The sequence below is a fragment of the Zea mays genome, chromosome 10, assembly GCF_902167145.1.
Source record: "Zea mays cultivar B73 chromosome 10, Zm-B73-REFERENCE-NAM-5.0, whole genome shotgun sequence".
Classification (NCBI taxonomy): Eukaryota; Viridiplantae; Streptophyta; class Magnoliopsida; order Poales; family Poaceae; genus Zea; species Zea mays.
In genome coordinates, this window is record NC_050105.1 from 58,202,134 (window position 1) to 58,223,712 (window position 21,579).

Consider the following 21,579-nt stretch of genomic DNA (forward strand, 5'->3'; position numbering starts at 1 on the left):
GTCCAGGGACCCCCCGGGGTCGAAACGCCGACAATACATCTTGTTCGAGGACACTCACACAACAGCAGCAATAGCCGTCATCCCAGCGCACAAGAATTCATGGCCGGTCAGTAGCAACTTACATGGAAGGTTGGGCTTCAGGTGTATGATGAGCTGGACGGCGTGACGGCGTCGTCGTCGGTTGCGGTGCCCAGAACAACCCAAGAATCGTCGGCATTGGCAACGACCATGAGGTCCCCCTGTTTGAAGATGGACAGCGTGGTGCAGCCGCTCTGGACCACGTCCAAGCGGCGGCTGTGCCGGAGCTTGCCATACACAGCGACGCATGCGGCCACGTAGGACTGCTTCGAGAGGTCGAACTGGCAGTCGCAAAGCTTCTTCTCGTCATCGATGAGCGACGCCAACGCGAGCGCCTCGTGCTAGTGGTGTTTGTTGGGGGTTTCTAAGTAAGAAACATGGATTCATCTTTGCCATTGGTTTATGAAAATGACTCATAAGTCAGATCCATGGAAAAATATTACGGAGAATAAATGTCACACATGCAAAAAAAGGAATTTAAGTTGAAAACATTATTCAAACAAAAGAAATTGCATGCAAGGCTCTTCTTTAAATACTACTAACTCAATCCAAAAATATAATTTAATAATCTCGGTGATACTTATCTAGTACTACACATTGTGCTAGGGTAGCAGGTGGGCTTCGGGGGAGATGTAGTATATGTTTTTACTATAATAGATGTAGACATAAACACATGTGTGGTGTAGTGGTAGCTATGAGCTCATTTGCTTGCGGGGTTGCGAGTTCGAATCCCCTTAGGGCCATTTGTGTTTTTTTGGGAATGGTGAGAATGGACTATGCGGGGAGGGGGGAATCGGAAAGGCAGACACGGAATGTCAGCCTTTGTGTTTTTTTAATTTAATTTTAGCTAGGCGTGGGATGTAAGTGAGAATGAGAATGGGCTTTGTAGGGAGGGGAAATGAGAAAGGAAACATGGAATGGTGACCGAACATGAGAATGGACTATGCGAACAGGAAATGGTGAGAATGGACCATGCGGGGAGGGGGGAATCGGAAAGGCAGAACAGGGAATGGGAATGGCAGAACACAGAATGACAGCCTACCCCTTACTGCTTTAATAAGTAGTAGAGATTATGTGTTAATCTTGTTGAGTTAGTTCAGATCTGTTCTGTTCTAATGTCGTGGATATTATCTACCAGTAAATCTGAGTTTTTCGTTTTATGTTGTATTATCAAATTAATCTTAGACCATATAGTGGATACTCACATATAACTTAACATAAATGTAGCATAAAACAATACAAAAACAAGGACGTCCATCATGAATACAACACGTTTGGATGAAAACTTTAATACACTAGCTTAACGATTTTGTTAGTAAGCCGTTGGTCCTGTTTGGAGTCGATTAAAGTAGGCTACGTCCTATTGCGAGAATCGAAAAAAAAAATCTAGGCAAATGTTTGACGGCATCGGTAATTCTTTTCACTGCCAAGTATCACCCACCGCAGGAATGAAGAGAGTTTGATTTCTCTTACCATGACTCCACTGCTGCAACGCATGATCGAAGAACAGGTATCCGAACGACCAAATTATTTCATGTCAATATATACTGCAATTTTCAATATTGTTTTATCTTATGCAACAACTAATATGTAATCAGCTCTTATATACAACGAGGTTACTGGTTCATTAGATTATGATCCAATCATGTATCACATTTAACACTTAAACCGTTCCACCACCAACTCATGTATATTTATAGAAAACCACCTAACAAAACCACGATCATGTCTACAATTACATCATGATCTAACGAACTAAGAGGCTTACTTGCACGCTTGCACATATGATCTGATTGCATATTAGTTGTTGCCTTTATCTTAAACCTGTAGTCTAGAAACCGCCTAATGGAATCACAAAATAATAACCACCTCATTAATTATTTTAAATAGATAATGCCAAAAATAACTTCCTACCTTCAAATCTAAAAGAGTGTGATCTTCCCAGTCTCTAAACTCTCAAAATACGCATCCATGTCACTAAACTTTTAAAGTTGTATCATCCCAGTCCCTAAACTCTGAACATGCACATTTTGATTTCAATAACTGTATGGTTGTGTCATCTGAGTCTCTAAACTTATTTTTAGTGTCATCAAAGATTCAAACTACTTAGACATATGATGACACCAAAAACAAGTTCATGAACACAGATGACACAACTATAGAAGTATAAGGAACAAAATGTTCATGAGAGTTTAGGGATCGGGATGATATAACTACACAAGTTTGGGAATCTAGATGCACACTTCGAGAGTTTAGGGACCAAGATGATATAACGCTACAAGTTTAGGAGCCGGTAGTGTACTTTACTATTGATAGCAGGTTAGGCTAGTCGATGCTGGCAAATATATAGACGGTACCATATATTAACTTAGATACAAGTATCCTAAGTTGTTTTCTTGTCTTCAATTCGAAACGACTTCTACTGTTTTTATAACGTTTTATCTCTATAGATTACAATTGTAGTAATCTGAACAATTGGCTTTAATCCAAAGTGACCAGTCTGATGACCATTTTGCAAATACCAGGGATGTTTGTTTTAGATTACAGTCTAGTGGTTCAAACCATGAACACATCAGCAAACGAGTGATCTCATGATTACAAAACGTTCCTAATACTCACATGAGACCAGCAAAATAAACGGATCGCAAATTGGACACCAAAAAGTCCAAAACGGTCCAATACAGTATCGTCAACAAGTGTTGTTTTCAGCAGTATGAAATTTTGTTCTTGAATTCAAAATTGAACCAAACAAACTCTGATTGAGATGAAATTTTACATACACCTGAGAAAATACGTTTCCAAGATCTCCCCAAATTTTGAGCTCAATCGGACTTGTGAATCATCCGCAAATTTAAAAATACAGACAAAAATTGGGGTTTTGTTGGGATTTTTAGAACGAGTTCAAACTGAGTTTTTCTCAAATCGCAACCAAAATCTGCAACAGCTAGGTGTATGCAGTGGTCCGAAGAGTACAACTCACCACCAATCAATCCCCAAACCAAATCTTTTCAAAGGAATGAAAGGTTTTTTAAGAACAACACAAGATCAGGGAAAAGGAGAAACCAAGACTATAAAACTTCAGAAATTCCAGCAAGGGTACAAACTGAGATTTGAAGCCAAAGAGCCCTGTGGGCCGGATCGGTGACCCTTTGAAAGGGAAATGTGCCCTTGGGCCATTTCTAAGTATTTTGGTGATTAAGTGCAAACACAGGTGCCAATATGTGAAAATATGCCCATGGATGGACAAGTTGCAAATCACAAGTAAAGGTATGTTTCTAAGCCTTAGTACATTGGTTTTGTGTACTAATATATTTGTCTAAGTGTTAGAAACAGAAAGAAGAAGAGAAGAGAAGACTTGGCTGTGTGCAGCCAAGGGGCTGTTTCGGTCTGGGGCACCGGACTGTCCGGTGGTGCACCGGACAGTGTCCGGTGGGGCACCGGACAGTGTCCGGTGCGCCAGGCTGCCTCGGCCGAAGAGGCCGCTCTCGGGTTTTTCTCCGGCGACTTCGGCTAAAATTCACCGGACTGTCCGGTGTGCACCGGACTGTCCGGTGAGCCAACGGTCGGCCGGGCCAACGGTCGGCTGCGCGATCGGCGCGCGACACGTGGCCGAGCCAACGGTCGGAAGGAAGCACCGGACTGTCCGGTGTGCACCGGACTGTCCGGTGCGCCAGATCTGCAACGGTCGGCAACGGTCGGCTTCGCCATTTAAGGAAACAAATCGGGCACCGGACAGTGTCCGGTGTGCACCGGACTGTCCGGTGCGCCCGACGACAGAAGGCAAGGATAGCCTTCCAGATGTGTTCTCAACGGCTCCTAGCTGCCTTGGGGCTATAAAAGGGACCCCTAGGCGCATGGAGGAGTACATCAAGCATTCCTACAACTCTTCTAAGCACCAAGACATCAATCTCACGCATTCGTTTCATTGTGATAGCATATAGAGCTCTTGTGGAGTTGTGAACTCTTTGTGTTGCGTTGCGAGCTCTTGTTGCGACTTGTGTGCGTGTTGTTGCTCTGATTTTCGAGTCTTGTGTGCGTTGCTCATTCCCACCTTACTCCGTATTTCTTTGTGAACTCAATTGTAAGGGCGAGAGACTCCAAGTTGTGGAGATTCCTCGCAAACGGGAAAAGATCAAAGGAAAGAAAAACACCGTGGTATTCAAGTTGATCATTGGATCACTTGAGAGGAGTTGAGTGCAACTCTCGTCCGTTGGGACGCCACAACGTGGAGTAGGCAAGTTTTGTACTTGGCCGAACCACGGGATAACCACCGTGTCAACTCTGTGATTGCTTTCTTGTGGTTATCGTGTTTTGAGTTCTCTCTAGCCACTTGGCCATACTTGTGCTAACCCTTAACAAGTTTTTGTGGCTTAAGTTTTGAAGTTTTACAGGATCACCTATTCACCCCCCCCCCTCTAGGTGCTCTCAATTGGTATCAGAGCCGTTCTCTTCAAGAAAGGGACTAACCGCCCGAAGAGATGGATCCTAAGGGGAAGGGAATTGTGATCAACGACAAGGAGAAGGAGTCTTTCGTCAACGAGCCAAGGGATGACAAGTCCAATGACTCGGGCTCGGGCCACAAGCGAAGAGATGGGAAGAAGAAGAAGACAAGACGCATCAAGGAGATCGTCTACTACGACAGCGATGAGTCCTCTTCTTCCCAAAAGGACGACGACCACGACAAACAAAGGAAACCGGTTAATTCTAACTTTTCTTTTGACTACTCTCGTATTCCGCAAAGTTCAAATTCACATTTGCTTTCTATTCCACTCGGCAAGCCCCCACACTTTGATGGGGAGGACTACGGATTTTGGAGCCACAAAATGCGTAGTCACCTATTCTCTCTCCATCCTAGCATATGGGAGATTGTAGATAGTGGAATGCACTTTAATAGTTCGGATAGTCCTATATTCATTAATGAGCAAATCCATAAGAATGCACAAGCTACTACTGTTCTTCTAGCCTCATTGTGCAGGGATGAATATAATAAAGTGAGTGGCTTGGATAACGCCAAGCAAATCTGGGATACCCTCAAGATCTCTCATGAGGGAAATGACGCTACCTTGCTCACCAAAATGGAGTTGGTGGAGGGCGAGCTTGGACGGTTCGCGATGATAAGGGGCGAGGAGCCAACTCAAACATACAACCGGCTCAAGACCCTTGTCAACAAGATAAGGAGCTATGGAAGCACGCGATGGACGGACCACGACGTCGTCCGCCTAATGCTAAGGTCCTTTACTGTTCTTGATCCTCATTTGGTGAATAATATTCGTGAGAATCCCAGGTACACCAAAATGTCGCCCGAAGAAATTCTTGGAAAATTTGTAAGCGGGCGGATGATGATCAAGGAGGCAAGGTACGTTGATGACGCGTTGAACGGTCCAATCCACGAGCCTCAACCCATTGCTCTCAAGGCATCGAGGAGCAAGGAGGCACTACCAAGCAAGGTGGCGCAAATTGAGGCGGCCGGGCTTAATGATGAAGAAATGGCTCTCATCATTAAGCGCTTCAAGACGGTGCTAAAGGGTCGCAATGGACAGCCGAGCAAGACTAAGACCAAGGGGAAGCGATCATGCTTCAAATGCGGTAAGCTTGGTCATTTTATTGCTAACTGTCCTGATAATGAAAGTGACCAGGAAAAGGGAAACAAGAGGGAAAAGAAGAAGCATTATAAGAAGGCAAAAGGCGAGGCGCATCTAGGCAAGGAGTGGGACTCGGATTGCTCCTCGTCCGACTCCGACAATGAAGGACTCGCCGCCACCGCCTTCAACAAATCAACCCTCTTCCCCAACGAGCGTCACACATGCCTTATGGCAAGGGAGAAGAAGGTATGTACTCGCAACTCTACCTATGCTTCTTCAAGTGAGGACGAATCTAGTGATGAGGATGAAGTAGATTATTCATGTTTGTTCAAGGGCTTAGATAGATCTAAGATAGACAAAATTAATGAATTAATTGATGCCTTGAATGAAAAGAATATACTTTTAGAAAAGCAAGAAGATTTGTTGTATGAAGAACATGATAAGTTTGTAGAGGCTCAAAAATCTCTTGCATTAGAAATTAAGAGGAATGAAATGCTTGCTTGTGAAGTGTCAACATGCCATGATTCCATTTCTAACTTAAAGAGCATAAACGATGATTTAAATGCTAAACTAGTAGAAGCAAATAAATCCAACTCTTGTGTTGAACATGTTGAAATTTGCACTAGGTGTAAGGATGTTGATATTAATGCCTGTAGTGAACACTTAGTTTCCATTTCAAAATTGAGTGATGAAGTGGCTAGTCTTAATGCTCAACTTAAGACTAGCAAAAGTGATTTTGAAAAACTAAAATTTGCTAGGGATGCCTACACGGTTGGTAGACACCCCTCAATTAAGGATGGACTTGGCTTCAAGAGGGAAGCCAAGAACTTAACAAGCCATAAGGCTCCCATTCCCGCCAAGGAGAAAGGGAAGGCCCCTATGGCTACTAGTGCTAAAAGGAACCATGCATTTTTGTATCATGATAGAAGACAAACTAGAAATGTAAGTCATGATGCTTTTGATTCATATGTTTATGATTCTCATGCCATGTTTGCTCCTAGTTCCTCTTATGTGTATGATAGAAATGTTACTAGGAGAAATGTTGTTCCTAAAAGAAATGCTATTCATCATGTGCCTAGAAGGAATGTTATTCATGCTCCTAGAAAAGTAGTGAATGAACCCTCTACAATTTATTGTGCTTTGAATGCTTCATTTGCAATTTGTAGAAAGGATAGAAAAGTAATTGCTAGGAAGTTAGGGGCAAAATGCAAAGGTGATAAAACTTGCATTTGGGTCCCTAAGGAAATTGTGACTAACCTTGTAGGACCCAACAAGAGTTGGGTACCTAAGTCCCAAGCCTAAATTTGCCTTGCAGGTTTATGCATCCACTACAAGAAACTGATAAAAGTTCGTGGGTTTTGTTAAGAACGTGGGCACCGACGTTCTTATAATAGTCAAGTTCATGGGTTTCTTTAAAAACGTGGGTACCCACGTTCTTACATTAAGTTCGTGGGCCCTAACCAAAACCGTCGAACTTAACCTTTTAGGAACGTGGGTACCCACGTTCTTAAATTAAATACGTGGGCCACGTGGACACCGTCGAACTTAAGCCAACCTAAATCTCTAACCCCCGCTCGCGCGTCTCTCTTCCTATCTCCTTTTTCCCCCTTCCCACCAGAGCTCACACCCGCCGCCGTCCATCCTCGCCTCGCTCCGTCCACGCGCCCCACCCCAAATCCCACCCAAATTCGTCACTCACCTCGCCCCCAAATCCGAGCCACCGCTCCGCTCTTCGCCGTCTTGCAGACGCCCATGCCGCCGCCCTCTCCCCAATGTCGCTGCTCCCTCCCAACGTCGTCTCCCCGCTCAAATCCCTAAACCCCATTGGCCCAGCAAGCGTGCGCGTAACCCAGCACCCACCGACGACTGCACCGGTCATCGCTACCGCGCTACTTCGGCCCCTTTGCCGGCGACGAGCACCACCAGGTAAGCCCTCCCCTTGGTCTCCCCTTCCTGTTGTGCGAAGTCGTGCGCTGAAACCTTAACTTACTACGCCCTCCCCTTCTCCCTTCCTGCTGTGCGAAGCCGGGCCCCAACCCCACAAGTAAAGCAGTAGCAGCATACCTTCTTGACCTAGCAAGCAATGGGGCCACCGTTCCTCGCCGTAGTCGTCATCGTCGCCTTCCTGGCCGCCACCGCGCAGGCCGACGACCCCTTCGCCTTCTTCGACTGAGTCGTCTCCTACATCACCGCCTCCCCTCTCGGTGTCCCGCAGCAGGTCCGCACACTCAACTCTGCATCTCATTTCTCATCCCCTTGCGCGCAACTGCAATACGGTTTCGTCTCCCTTCCTGCTGCGCCGAAACTATTAAGTTTCAGATATGAATCTTGTATATGCATGGATTGTGCCTACTAACTTCGATTGCTTTGCAAAAATTATCGGGTCGTTACACCCATGTTCTTTACTGGGCCTGCCCCTGGGTGCGGTTTGGGGTGCGGCGGCCGGCGGGCGCAGGTGCGACTGGTTCTAGCCTTTTTTGTTTGATTTCTTCCTCAAACCCTAAACCCTAAACATGCTCACAATTTTTTGTGACTTGGCATTATTATGTAATAAAAATTGTACATTTACTCATCATACATACATATCCCTGTTGTCAACTCTCGCCCATACATTTTGGTTCTGCTAGGTAATTTTGATCAACAGACTGAGAAATCTTGAGAAATTGATGTCATGTGAATAACTAAACTTGTGCTAGCTATTAGTTATTTAGTTTACTGACTACTTTGATCGAGCTTGGAACTTTGTACTTCAATCAGAAAACAACTAAGCAGGTCCAAATCAATGTTGCCATAGTTTCCAAACAGACTGCAACTCTAGAAACATAGAATTATCATTGTATTATATGAATGAAAATGTACACACTTGCATCCAAGTGGGGGGAATGGAGGTTGGGCGATTTGGTTAGCGTCTGGGATTTATATATAACATACAATTGCTAAAATCATTAAGTTTTTGGATTTTGGATTTATATTTATTTGTTTGCGATCAAGCTATTTAGGTTCATCAATTAATTTGCAACATCATGTCATATTTAACTTATATGCAGACCCTCAAAGTTGAGGCTTACGCATCAAACATCTTTTGTGAGGCAACATGCAAGCTGTTCGAGCAAAAGCACAATCGTGATCTATTTTGTGAGTCATTTCATGGCTCCAGAATGTCTCCAGAATTTTACAACAAATAAAATTAGTAATAAAATGACAATCGACCAACAATAACGTGATTGAACTAAACTTTAATGCTTCTAATGATGTTTTGTGCACATGGAGGGATAATTCAGAGTAGGCAACATCAAAATTTTGACTTGCAGATGCTGAGTCTCAATGTACCAAGTACTATCCAAGTTGAATCTTCATCCCTGTGTGCTTAGCATGGACGATTATTCTTTTGACATGGGCCTCACTTCACTATAACCTGCTAACATGTGATTGGATAGAGAGCTGAAGGTGTATATGAACTTTTAGTACCTATTAGCAACTCTAAGCATGATAGTGGAATTAATAGTTAACATGTCGATATGCTTGCCAAATTGTTCAGTGGTTTCAGTCAGATGAGTTCATAAATCATAATTGCTAAGTGGCAACTCGTCATTGTTAATTGGATGAATCATAACTTTTGCAGTCTTCTTAACTGATATCCTGATATAGATAGTGCAGAAGTTAAAATCTGTTATTTAGTTACTACTTTCTCATGAGGATGTTTATATAGCTTACAGGCGAACATTCTTATAGTCTGTACATTTAGCCAAACAAAAGTCAGACGGTGCTATTGTGACCTATATGTTTGTATATTTTTTCAATCGATCAAGTTTGATTCTGAGATATTTCTCTCGTGTTTAGATAAAGAGAATGACACAATGTTCAAAGGATACAATCACACTTGCCTTTTTTGTTCATAGGATGGCCAAGTATTTTGTTTCTCATATTTCTTCAACTGTTGTCGGCAAGCTAATATGAGCTTTGGTTTGCTACAACAATTAGCATCCAGTTATATATACTTCTTTGAAGTGAGTAGGGAATTGCTTCCAAAAATATTTCAAGATTTTTTTTAAAAAAAACTTGCAAACACGACTACATGCATCAGAATACATTGTTTAGATTGGTTATTGGTACATGATCTAAGTGCTTGTTGTATCTCATTTACAGGTATTGGCTGTGATCGAGTATCTCCTGGCTAATGGAAGTGAACATATTATCAACAAAATTATTGACGATAGCTCATGAGATTATTCAAACTGCAAATATAGTGAAACTTAAGATATTGTTCACTAGAATATATCTACTAGCTCATTTTTCAGACTGCAGATATAGAAAATTTATAGTTGATTACCTTAAGAGTTCATATGGTCCCTTCAACAGGAATGTGTCTGTTTTACTTCTGAATTTACAGAAAAGAATTCTTGATTTATAGCTTATATTGACAGTGTTGCCTGCTCTCCCCTCTCTCTCTCTCTCTATCTCTCTGTGCGATTAAAGTATAACATATAAACTGTCCTTGGCCTGCTAAAGCTATTATTTTCAGTTTGCTTGCATGGAACTCATTATTTTTACTGGCTCTGTTTTATTTCTCCAATAGGTCGAACACGTCACAAGGGTGAAGAGAAGTTCATGCAAGCATATGACTTGATTGAAGTATACTTTAAACTTATAGTAGCACGTGCATGTCTGTCCATTATTGACTCACAGAAGTAAGGCACCCTTTTCTTTCTATTATGCAAACCTATATTTGTTGTTATGTGATTTTAGTTGTATATTATTCTTTCTTGATAGTTCTTATTTATATATATCAATTAGATGTTTTGTAGGTTATGTTGGGATTCTTTCAAAAGTGAAATATATTTTCCTCTACTATTGTCGCTGTTGGAATTTTTGCATAATCTACAACTCATGCCAATTTCAGAATACTCTAGAAACTTGCTTGTAGTCAATTTACCATGGGTTGCGTGCGTCAGTAGCAACTACTGCCAACCGCGGGAGACAGATAATTCAGCTAAGGGATTTTTCTTGATGTTCTTGAATTTCTCTCTCAGCTCTATTATTTTAGGCATATCTCTATAGGCTTCAAAATGACTGCATAGTTGGTTCAGTGCCTAGAACAGAGTTAGAAATTGGCTAGAAATCATATGCAGAATCATGCAAAAACAATCAGTACGAGCACTAAAATATTTCAGACATTGAAATCAATTCTAAAGCTTTTACAGGTGTGTGCAGCTGCTTCTTTATACTGATGTTTTGATGCCATTACAGTCCTGCAACCAGTTTCCATATTCAGAACCGAGTTGGAATTGCTTTGTGTGAGCAAACTTAGTGAAGTCACCTCCATTCTCAATTTCTATCTCGCTAGAGGGAGGTAAAATCACATATGTAAATCAAAGGCCCCGTTCAAAGTTAGCCTTCAGACTCGAAATGTGAGCTGGGGCTGCCAATATAGCTCAGGGGTAGAACGCATTTTTGTGCCGGCCCACTGACTGCATCTATGGTTTCAAATCTTTTTTCCTTGACAAATAATGCACATCCCCTCTCCATGTTTTCATTTTGTTTAATGCATACGAGAGTATGCGAGACGTCATCGTTTTACATGTAGCTCAGCAGTGGTTACCTTGCCATATTCTGTTGCATAAATTCATTAATCAAAACCTAAGAGATTTCTGTTAAACTCTTTGTACACTATGCAGGATATTTTTCAACCCTCTGTTCAATTAAACAGTATTGACACTTAAATATCTATCCTTTTCAGAATAACAATCCTGGACCATCATAAGACCGCTTTTGAAAGTTTGTGTGTGAATGCCACACTTGGTACAGCAGTGACTACTTGCAAAAAGGTAGTGCGTTCCTCCTTACATCACATGCTGTTGTTTTGTACCTGAATTACTGATTAGTTGAAGTTATTATGTTAACATCTCAAGCTTCCTGTATAGAAAACAGTTGCTTAAATAACCGATATTTTCATTTGATGTATAATCAAGGTTTTTTCTTTGGTTTAGTTGAATAATATGCATCTGATCAGCCAATGGGAAAAGTTGTTTAAATTTTCACCAAAATGAAGTGGTAGAAAAATCAGGAAAATGTTTCATGAGATGTTATCATCCAATACAGGATAATTGTGTAATATCTGGTGCTCCTATAAAAAACAGTAGACTAGTTAGTTTGGATATTGGACACATGGTGTCTCCTCCTAATGTTTACTTACCTGGCTAACAGTTGTTGGAGTTGGATCCTGAGCGTGTCATTTCCCATGGACAAGCGACATTATTAGAGAAGCAAAGATTAATAGATGATTGTTTGGAGAAATCCTATGAAATTTCCCTGGGATGTGGCCAGTTTGGGAGTTGTCTGGTAATTATGTCACAACATTACTTTTCATACTGTTTATTATCGAAGTTCAACCTTTAGTGGCCTTTTTATTTTATTCATGCCCTCACTAGTTTTGCTCTACTAGCAGGTACGGTGGGTTTTATATGGTGTATTGGTCCTGATCGAGAGCGATGGAGCGATGGAGCTAATGTTTGAACTTGTGAACTATATGGATGTGAACTTGTGTGAATTTGTGAACTTATGTATTTGGACTTATGTGAATTTGCGAACTTATATATTTGGACTTGTGTGATATTGTGATATGAACATATATCAATGTGTTTGAAATCTGTATTGTATGTGATATATTGTGTTGCATGTGATATTATGTGTGTCTAATTTTTGCATTTTTTATTTTTTTCCTGGAAAAGGGTTAAGAACGTGGGTACCGTCGAACTTATTGTGCAGTCCTCGCAGACCCACGCAGGGTTAAGAACGTGGGTACCCACGTTCTTAATGTTAAGAACGTGGGTACCGTCGAACTTATTGTCCAATCCGCGCAGACGTCCGCGGGACACATAAGTTCGACGGCCACGTGGCCCCGTCGAACTTACTATTAAGAACGTGGGTGTCGTCGAACTTAAAAACGCACGTTCTTAACATTAAGTTCGACGGTACCCACGTTCTTAACAGTAAGTTCGACGGTACCCACGTTCTTAAGCTTAAGTTCGACGGCCCCGTCGAACTTACTTCTTTAAGTTCGTCCAAAAATCGCCGTCGGCTATATTCGTCGGTAAACCCACGTTCTTATGGTAAGTTCGACGGCTTATTACATTAAGTTCGACGGTTTTTCACCCACGTTCTTTAACTAGTTTCCTGTAGTGATCCGGGGGTTCAAGCTGGATTATTGATAGCGGATGCACAAACCATATGACGGGGGAGAAGAAGATGTTCACTTCCTACGTCAAGAATAAGAATTCCCAGGATTCAATTATATTCGGTGATGGGAATCAAGGCAAGGTAAAAGGTTTAGGTAAAATTGCGATTTCTAATGAGCATTCTATCTCTAATGTATTTTTAGTAGAGAGTCTTGGATATAATTTGTTATCTGTTAGTCAATTATGTCATATGGGGTATAACTGTCTATTTACAAATGTAGATGTGTCTGTCTTTAGAAGAAGTGATGGCTCACTAGCTTTTAAGGGTGTATTAGACGGCAAACTTTATTTAGTTGATTTTGCAAAAGAAGAGGCCGGTCTAGATGCATGCTTAATGGCTAAGACTTGCATGGGCTGGCTGTGGCATCGCCGCTTAGCACATGTGGGGATGAAGAACCTTCACAAGCTTCTAAAGGGAGAACACGTGATAGGTTTGACTAACGTGCATTTCGAAAAAGATAGACCTTGTGCAGCTTGTCAAGCAGGTAAACAAGTGGGAGGAGCACATCACAGCAAGAACGTGATGACCACTTCAAGACCCCTGGAGCTGCTGCATATGGACCTCTTCGGACCTGTCGCCTACCTGAGCATAGGAGGGAGTAAGTATGGTCTAGTTATTGTAGATGACTTTTCCCGCTTCACTTGGGTGTTCTTTTTGCAGGAAAAGTCCGAAACCCAAGGGACCCTCAAACGCTTCCTCAGGAGAGCTCAAAATGAGTTTGAGCTCAAAGTGAAGAAGATAAGGAGCGACAACGGATCTGAGTTCAAGAATCTTCAAGTGGAGGAGTTCCTTGAAGAAGAAGGGATCAAGCACGAGTTCTCCGCTCCCTACACACCACAGCAAAATGGTGTGGTAGAGAGGAAGAACAGGACGCTCATCGACATGGCGAGGACGATGCTAGGAGAGTTCAAGACCCCCGAGTGCTTTTGGACGGAAGCCGTTAACACTGCTTGCCACGCCATCAACAGGGTCTACCTTCATCGCCTCCTCAAGAAGACGTCGTATGAGCTACTAACCGGTAACAAACCCAATGTATCGTACTTTCGTGTATTTGGGAGTAAATGCTACATTCTAGTGAAGAAGGGTAGAAATTCTAAGTTTGCTCCCAAAGCTGTAGAAGGGTTTTTATTAGGTTATGACTCAAATACAAAGGCGTATAGAGTCTTCAACAAATCATCGGGTTTGGTTGAAGTCTCTAGCGACGTTGTATTTGATGAGACTAATGGCTCTCCAAGAGAGCAAGTTGTTGATTGTGATGATGTAGATGAAGAAGATGTTCCGACGGCCGCTATACGGACCATGGCGATTGGAGAAGTACGGCCACAGGAACAAGATGATCAAGATCAACCCTCTTCCTCAATTATGGTGCATCCCCCGACTCAAGACGGTGAACAGGTTCATCAAAAGGAGGCGTGTGATCAAGGGGGAGCACAAGATGATCATGTGATGGAGGAAGAAGTGCAACCGGCACCTCCAACCCAAGTTCGAGCGATGATTCAAAGGGATCATCCCGTCGACCAAATTCTGGGTGACATTAGCAAGGGAGTAACTACTCGATCTCGATTAGTTAATTTTTGTGAGCATTACTCCTTTGTCTCTTCTATTGAGCCTTTCAGGGTAGAAGAGGCCTTGCTAGATCCGGACTGGGTGTTGGCCATGCAAGAGGAGTTAAACAACTTCAAGCGCAATGAAGTTTGGACACTGGTGCCTCGTCCAAAGCAAAATGTTGTGGGAACCAAGTGGGTGTTCCGCAACAAACAGGACGAGCACGGGGTGGTGACGAGGAACAAGGCTCGACTTGTGGCAAAAGGTTATGCCCAAGTCGCAGGTTTGGACTTTGAGGAGACTTTTGCTCCTGTGGCTAGGCTAGAGTCCATTCGTATTTTGCTAGCATATGCCGCTCACCATTCTTTCAGGTTGTACCAAATGGACGTGAAGAGCGCTTTCCTCAATGGGCCAATCAAGGAGGAGGTGTACGTGGAGCAACCCCCTGGCTTTGAGGATGAACGGTACCCCGACCATGTGTGTAAGCTCTCTAAGGCGCTCTATGGACTTAAGCAAGCCCCAAGAGCATGGTATGAATGCCTTAGAGACTTTTTAATTGCTAATGCTTTCAAGGTTGGGAAGGCCGATCCAACTCTTTTTACAAAGACATGTGATGGTGATTTGTTTGTGTGCCAAATTTATGTCGATGACATAATATTTGGTTCTACTAACCAAAAGTCTTGTGAAGAGTTTAGCAGGGTGATGACGCAGAAATTCGAGATGTCGATGATGGGCGAGTTGAACTACTTCCTTGGGTTCCAAGTGAAGCAACTCAAGGACGGCACCTTCATCTCCCAAACGAAGTACACGCAAGATCTGCTAAAGCGGTTTGGGATGAAGGACGCCAAGCCCGCAAAGACTCCGATGGGGACCGACGGACACACCGACCTCAACAAAGGAGGTAAGTCTGTTGATCAAAAAGCATACCGGTCAATGATAGGTTCTTTGCTTTACTTATGTGCTAGTAGACCGGATATTATGCTTAGCGTATGCATGTGTGCTAGATTTCAATCCGATCCTAAGGAATGTCACTTAGTGGCGGTGAAGCGAATTCTTAGATATTTGGTTGCTACGCCTTGCTTCGGGCTCTGGTATCCAAAGGGGTCTACCTTTGACTTAGTTGGATACTCAGACTCCGACTATGCTGGATGTAAGGTCGATAGGAAGAGTACATCGGGGACGTGCCAATTCTTAGGAAGGTCCCTGGTGTCATGGAACTCTAAGAAACAAACCTCCGTTGCCCTATCCACCGCTGAGGCCGAGTATGTTGTCGCAGGACAGTGTTGCGCGCAACTGCTTTGGATGAGGCAAACCCTCAGGGACTTTGGCTACAATCTGAGCAAAGTCCCACTCCTATGTGATAATGAGAGTGCTATCCGCATGGCGGAAAATCCTGTTGAACACAGCCGCACAAAGCACATAGACATCCGGCATCACTTTTTGAGAGACCACCAGCAAAAGGGAGATATCGAAGTGTTTCATGTTAGCACCGAGAACCAGCTAGCCGATATCTTCACTAAGCCTCTAGATGAGAAGACCTTTTGCAGGTTGCGTAGTGAGCTAAATGTCTTAGATTCGCGGAACTTGGATTGAATTGTAGCATACATGTGTTTATGCATTTGATCAGGTTCATTCTGCATTTTGTTGCTTATTGTGGTGCTCAAGTTGTACCAACACTCCCTGGACCTCACAAGTCCGTTGCAAAGTGATGCACATGTTTAGGGGGAGATGTGTTACAACTTGACCCTTTGAGACTAACCATTTGCTTGAGTTTGCTTGATTTAGTCTCGAAGGAGGATTGAAAGGGAAAAGGTGGACTTGGACCATGAAAGACTTCCACTGCACTCCGATGAGAGGGTAACTAATTCCAAGTTCATCTCATGAAATCTTATTGCCATTTGCTCTTAATTGAAGACTTTGGTGAGGCAATGGGGTTAACAGGCCAAGATTAATCCCGTTTTGGTGCTTGATGCCAAAGGGGGAGAAAATAAAGGCCAAAGTGATAAATGGATCAGCTACCACTTGAGAGATTTTGAAAATAGTAGAATAGAGTTTTTGTTTCGTCAAAAGCTTTTATTGTCTCTTATTGTCTCTGTTGTCAAAAGTTGACTTCTTGTGGGGAGAAGTGGTGATTATGGGAAATAGGGGGAGTTTTTGAAATCCTTGATCAATCTCTTTTGGTATGACTCTCTTTATGCTTCAACATGTGTGTTTGACTTAGAGATAGAGATTTGAGTTTGATTTGCAAAAACAAACCAAGTGGTGGCAAAGAATGATCCATATATGCCAAAATTGAATCAAAACCAATTTGAGTTTTTATTTGAAGTGATTTTGCACTTGTTCTAGTTGCCTTATGTTGTGTTGGCATAAATCACCAAAAAGGGGGAGATTGAAAGGGAAATGTGCCCTTGGGCCATTTCTAAGTATTTTGGTGATTAAGTGCAAACACAGGTGCCAATATGTGAAAATATGCCCATGGATGGACAAGTTGCAAATCACAAGTAAAGGTATGTTTCTAAGCCTTAGTACATTGGTTTTGTGTACTAATATATTTGTCTAAGTGTTAGAAACAGAAAGAAGAAGAGAAGAGAAGACTTGGCTGTGTGCAGCCAAGGGGCTGTTTCGGTCTGGGGCACCGGACTGTTCGGTGGTGCACCGGACAGTGTCCGGTGGGGCACCGGACAGTGTCCGGTGCGCCAGGCTGCCTCGGCCGAAGAGGCCGCTCTCGGGTTTTTCTCCGGCGACTTCGGCTAAAATTCACCGGACTGTCCGGTGTGCACCGGACTGTCCGGTGAGCCAACGGTCGGCCGGGCCAACGGTCGGCTGCGCGATCGGCGCGCGACACGTGGCCGAGCCAACGGTCGGAAGGAAGCACCGGACTGTCCGGTGTGCACCGGACTGTCCGGTGCGCCAGATCTGCAACGGTCGGCAACGGTCGGCTTCGCCATTTAAGGAAACAAATCGGGCACCGGACAGTGTCCGGTGTGCACCGGACTGTCCGGTGCGCCCGACGACAGAAGGCAAGGATAGCCTTCCAGATGTGTTCTCAACGGCTCCTAGCTGCCTTGGGGCTATAAAAGGGACCCCTAGGCGCATGGAGGAGTACATCAAGCATTCCTACAACTCTTCTAAGCACCAAGACATCAATCTCACGCATTCGTTTCATTGTGATAGCATATAGAGCTCTTGTGGAGTTGTGAACTCTTTGTGTTGCGTTGCGAGCTCTTGTTGCGACTTGTGTGCGTGTTGTTGCTCTGATTTTCGAGTCTTGTGTGCGTTGCTCATTCCCACCTTACTCCGTATTTCTTTGTGAACTCAATTGTAAGGGCGAGAGACTCCAAGTTGTGGAGATTCCTCGCAAACGGGAAAAGATCAAAGGAAAGAAAAACACCGTGGTATTCAAGTTGATCATTGGATCACTTGAGAGGAGTTGAGTGCAACTCTCGTCCGTTGGGACGCCACAACGTGGAGTAGGCAAGTTTTGTACTTGGCCGAACCACGGGATAACCACCGTGTCAACTCTGTGATTGCTTTCTTGTGGTTATCGTGTTTTGAGTTCTCTCTAGCCACTTGGCCATACTTGTGCTAACCCTTAACAAGTTTTTGTGGCTTAAGTTTTGAAGTTTTACAGGATCACCTATTCACCCCCCCCCCCCTCTAGGTGCTCTCACCCTTCCTCTGATTAAACTTGAAAAATCAAGAACACAATCGAAGTACAAAATCGATGCAGAACCCTCGGCTCAACTGGTGTGTACCTAGAGATAAAACTAGGAGCTCTAGAATGAGTGCTCAAAACAAATGACAGCCAAGAGATGCTGAACTAACCAGCCCTCCCCTCTATTTATAGAAGGTTATTCTCACTTGCTAAACTACCCCTATTTATAGGGCTGGAAATGGATATCTGGATATCCGAATTATCCGTATTCGTATTCGCTAAAACTGCTAATATGGATATCCGTATTCGTATTCGATTTTAATATGGATGTCAAATTGATGTATTCGAATTTGATTTATAGTACTTTTCTCTATCTGATTCCATATTCGTATTCGAAAAACCATGAAACACCCGATACTATCCGTATCCGTGAAAAAATATGTTTCATGAAACCATTTAAAACTTAACTTTGTCACTAATTACTAATTAAAATGATTTTAAGTTTAATAATATACTAGAAAATTATATATATTATTTAAAATATTAAAAATATTTATATGATAAATAATATATATACCTTATACTAGTTAGTTGCCCGTGCGTTGCGACGGTACACGAACACCGTTGATAAAAACATTAATAGTAATTAGTTTTGGATCATTTCATGAGATGTGCTCTCCCGACAGGAGGAAAAGGAGGAAAGACCCATTCATTTTTTTATTCATCAATTAGAACAAAGTAGAAGAAGCAACTAAACACCATACATGTTCATATATCAAACATATATATTGTCTAATAGCTACACCTGTGGTCAACAAGATGTTATTAATCAATTACGAGACTTCCTATGGATACGCGATGTGTCAATACTAATACGCCATTTTCCTAAAAACAATGATAACCAACGTCGCCGGTATGTGGGAGGTGAGGCTGGGGTTGGACTTGAGCACGATATGCTCGAGCGAGGACGACGACGTGAACAGCGAGGGCGGCACCTCGACGGGGGCCTGGGCGGCGCCGAAACAGCCGAAGATGGAGAGCGTCCGGAGGTGCGGCAGGCCGCACAGCGAGGTGGGGTCGAGCCTGGCCCCGGGCCTGCAGGGTGGGGTGGCGATGTCGGGGCCCAGGTGGAGGCGGGTGGCACGGAGCACGCGCGCGGCGTCGGGCGCGAGCTCGCACTGCAGGCCCGACCGTGGTGTCGATGCAGAGCCGCGGGTGGAGCTGCGGCCACACTGGGTCGCCGAGGAGGTCCGCCATCACCTGGAAGATGGCCGCCAGCTCCAGTGCCGGCGCGTCCCCTCCGGGGAACAGCGCGAGTGGCAGCTCGATGGGGGCCTGGGCGGCGCCGAAACAGCCGAAGATGGAGAGCGTCTGGAGGTGCGGCAGGCCGCGCAGCGAGGCAAGGTAGAGCCTGGCCCCGGGCCTGCAGGGCAGGGTGGCGACGTCGGGGCCCAGGTGGAGGCGGGTGGCACGGAGCACGCGCGCGTCGTCGGGCGCGAGCTCGCACTGCAGGCCCGGCCTTGGTGTGTCAGTGCAGAGCCGCAGGTTGAGCTGCAGCCACGCCGGGTCGCCGAGGAGGTCCGCCATCACCCGGAAAAAGGCTGTCAGCTCCGCCCCCGCCAGCTCCGGCGCTGGCGCGTCCCCTCCGGGGAACAGCACGGGCGGCGGCTCGATGGGGGCATGGGCGGCGTCGAAACAGCCGAAGATGGAGAGCGTCCGGAAGTGCGGCAGGCCACGCAGCGAGGCGGGGTCGAACCTGGCCCCGGGCCTGCAGGCCAGGGTGGTGACGTCGGGGCCTAGGTGGAGGCGGGTGGCGCGGAGCACGCGCGCGTCGTCGGGCGCGAGCTCGCACTGCAGGGCCGACCTTGGCGTGTCGGTGCAGAGCCGTGGGTGGAGCTGCGACCACGCTGGGTCGCCGAGGAGGTCTGCCATCACCCGGAAGATGGCTGCCAGCTCCGCCCCCGCCAGCTCCGACGCTGGCGTGTCCCCTCCGGGGAACAGCGCGGGCGGCAACTCGACGGGGGCCTGGGCGACGCCGAAACAGCCGAAGATGGAGAGCATCCGGAGGTGCGGCAGGCCGCGCAGCGAGGCGGGGTCGAGCCTGGCCCCGGGCCTGTAGGCCGAGGTGGCGACGTCGGGGCCCAGGTGGAGGTAGGTGGCGCGGAGCACGCGCGCATCGTCGGGCGCGAGCTCGCACTGCAGGCCTGACCTTGGCGTGTCGGTGCAGAGCCGCGGGTGGAGTTGCGGCCACGCCGGGTCACCGAGGAGGTCCGCCATCACCCGGAAGATGGCCGCCAGCTCCGCCCCCGCCAACTCCGGTGCCGGCGCGTCCCCTCCGGGGATTGCGGGTGACGGGGATCACAGCTGGGAGGGTGAGGAGGGCGCGATGGGGAGCGGAGCACAGGGGGAGGATGTCGGGGGTGTGGGAGGAGGGGGACAGAACCGTGCACCGTAAACGCCTACATCTTTACTACTTATTAAGTATGCAATAGTAGTCTGCCTCCCCTCGTTCTGCCGTTCTGCCTTCCATCTATCTGGACCGTCCGTTTCTATTGCCTATGCCATCTAGCCGCACACGCCCCTTCCCTGTCCACGCACTCCCCACCCCGCACCAACCGCCTGCCTCATCTGCAGGATGGCTGCCTCCGCCGGTACCCGACGCTGTACGGCAGCGACGACCGGATCCAGGCGTGTATGGTGGAGCTGGGCGTGCCGCTCACCAAGCACCCAGGGTTCCACTAGTACGACGTGTACGGCGACCTCCTCGGCCTCCTCGCGTCCCACACGGTGGCGCCGATCGTGACGCTTCACCACCTCGACGTAGTGAAGCTGTTGTTCCCGGACGTGAGGTCGCGCCCCTCGGCGGTGCGGCGGCTGTTCGACGGGCCGGTGAAGCTGGACACGGCGGGGCTGATGCAGTAGTCCTCTGCTACGACAGCGCGAACCGCTGGACGCTGTCCGTGGCGTGGGGGTTCATGCGAATGGGCTCCAAGCCGCTCCAGATCTGCGCGTCCAGGTTGTGGCGGCGATGATCGAGGACTAGATCCATGTCCAGGCTGCTGCGGCGACGGCGGAGGCCTCAATCCGGGTCTAGACCAAGGTCATGGTGGCGACGAAGGTGGAGGCCGAGGTGGAGGGCGATGCTTCCACTCGCGATGGTTCTGCTGCCCCTGCCCCTCTCCCACGCGTACATCGTGGTTCTACTGCCCCTCTCCCACTCCCCCGTCCACGCGGCACTGCCCCTCTCCCACTCCCCTGTCCACGCCTGCCGCGGGGGAGAGGGAAGCAATCCCACGATCATCGCTCCGCCTTGAATCGCGCTTGGATCCCCTTCCATCCTTGGCGCCATTGGCCCTTCCATCCTTGGCGCCCTCGGTCCAACGGCAGCGATCCCATTCCATTGGTCGGCCATCTCCGCCTCCCTTCCACAAGAACACCTGCGCGCCTCCCTTCCATCCGCCATCTTCACGCTTGGATCCCCTT

At 46.0% G+C, this 21,579-nt stretch overlaps 2 protein-coding genes across 2 annotated transcripts; both read right to left on the reverse strand.

The window, feature by feature from the left end:
- Window positions 1-19,746: 19,746 nt before the first annotated feature.
- Window positions 19,747-20,028, reverse strand: LOC109942817 (uncharacterized; the record flags this gene model as incomplete). The annotated part of the gene is made up of 1 exon (XM_020545366.1): window positions 19,747-20,028. A coding segment is annotated over exon 1 (282 nt), but the record flags the coding sequence as incomplete, so codon positions are not given.
- LOC109942818 (uncharacterized) lies at window positions 20,028-20,373 on the reverse strand. The gene is made up of 2 exons (XM_020545367.1): window positions 20,122-20,373; window positions 20,028-20,042 (listed from the first exon to the last, which is right to left on the reverse strand). Exons 1-2 carry the CDS (start codon window positions 20,371-20,373, stop codon window positions 20,028-20,030), a joined length of 267 nt encoding a protein of 88 aa, XP_020400956.1.
- Window positions 20,374-21,579: the final 1,206 nt, after the last annotated feature.

Excerpts from the sequence above, each read along its gene's own strand:
- LOC109942818 (XM_020545367.1), bottom strand. The coding sequence starts at position 20,373 with ATGGCGGACCTCCTCGGTGACCCGGCGTGGCCGCAACTCCACCCGCGG.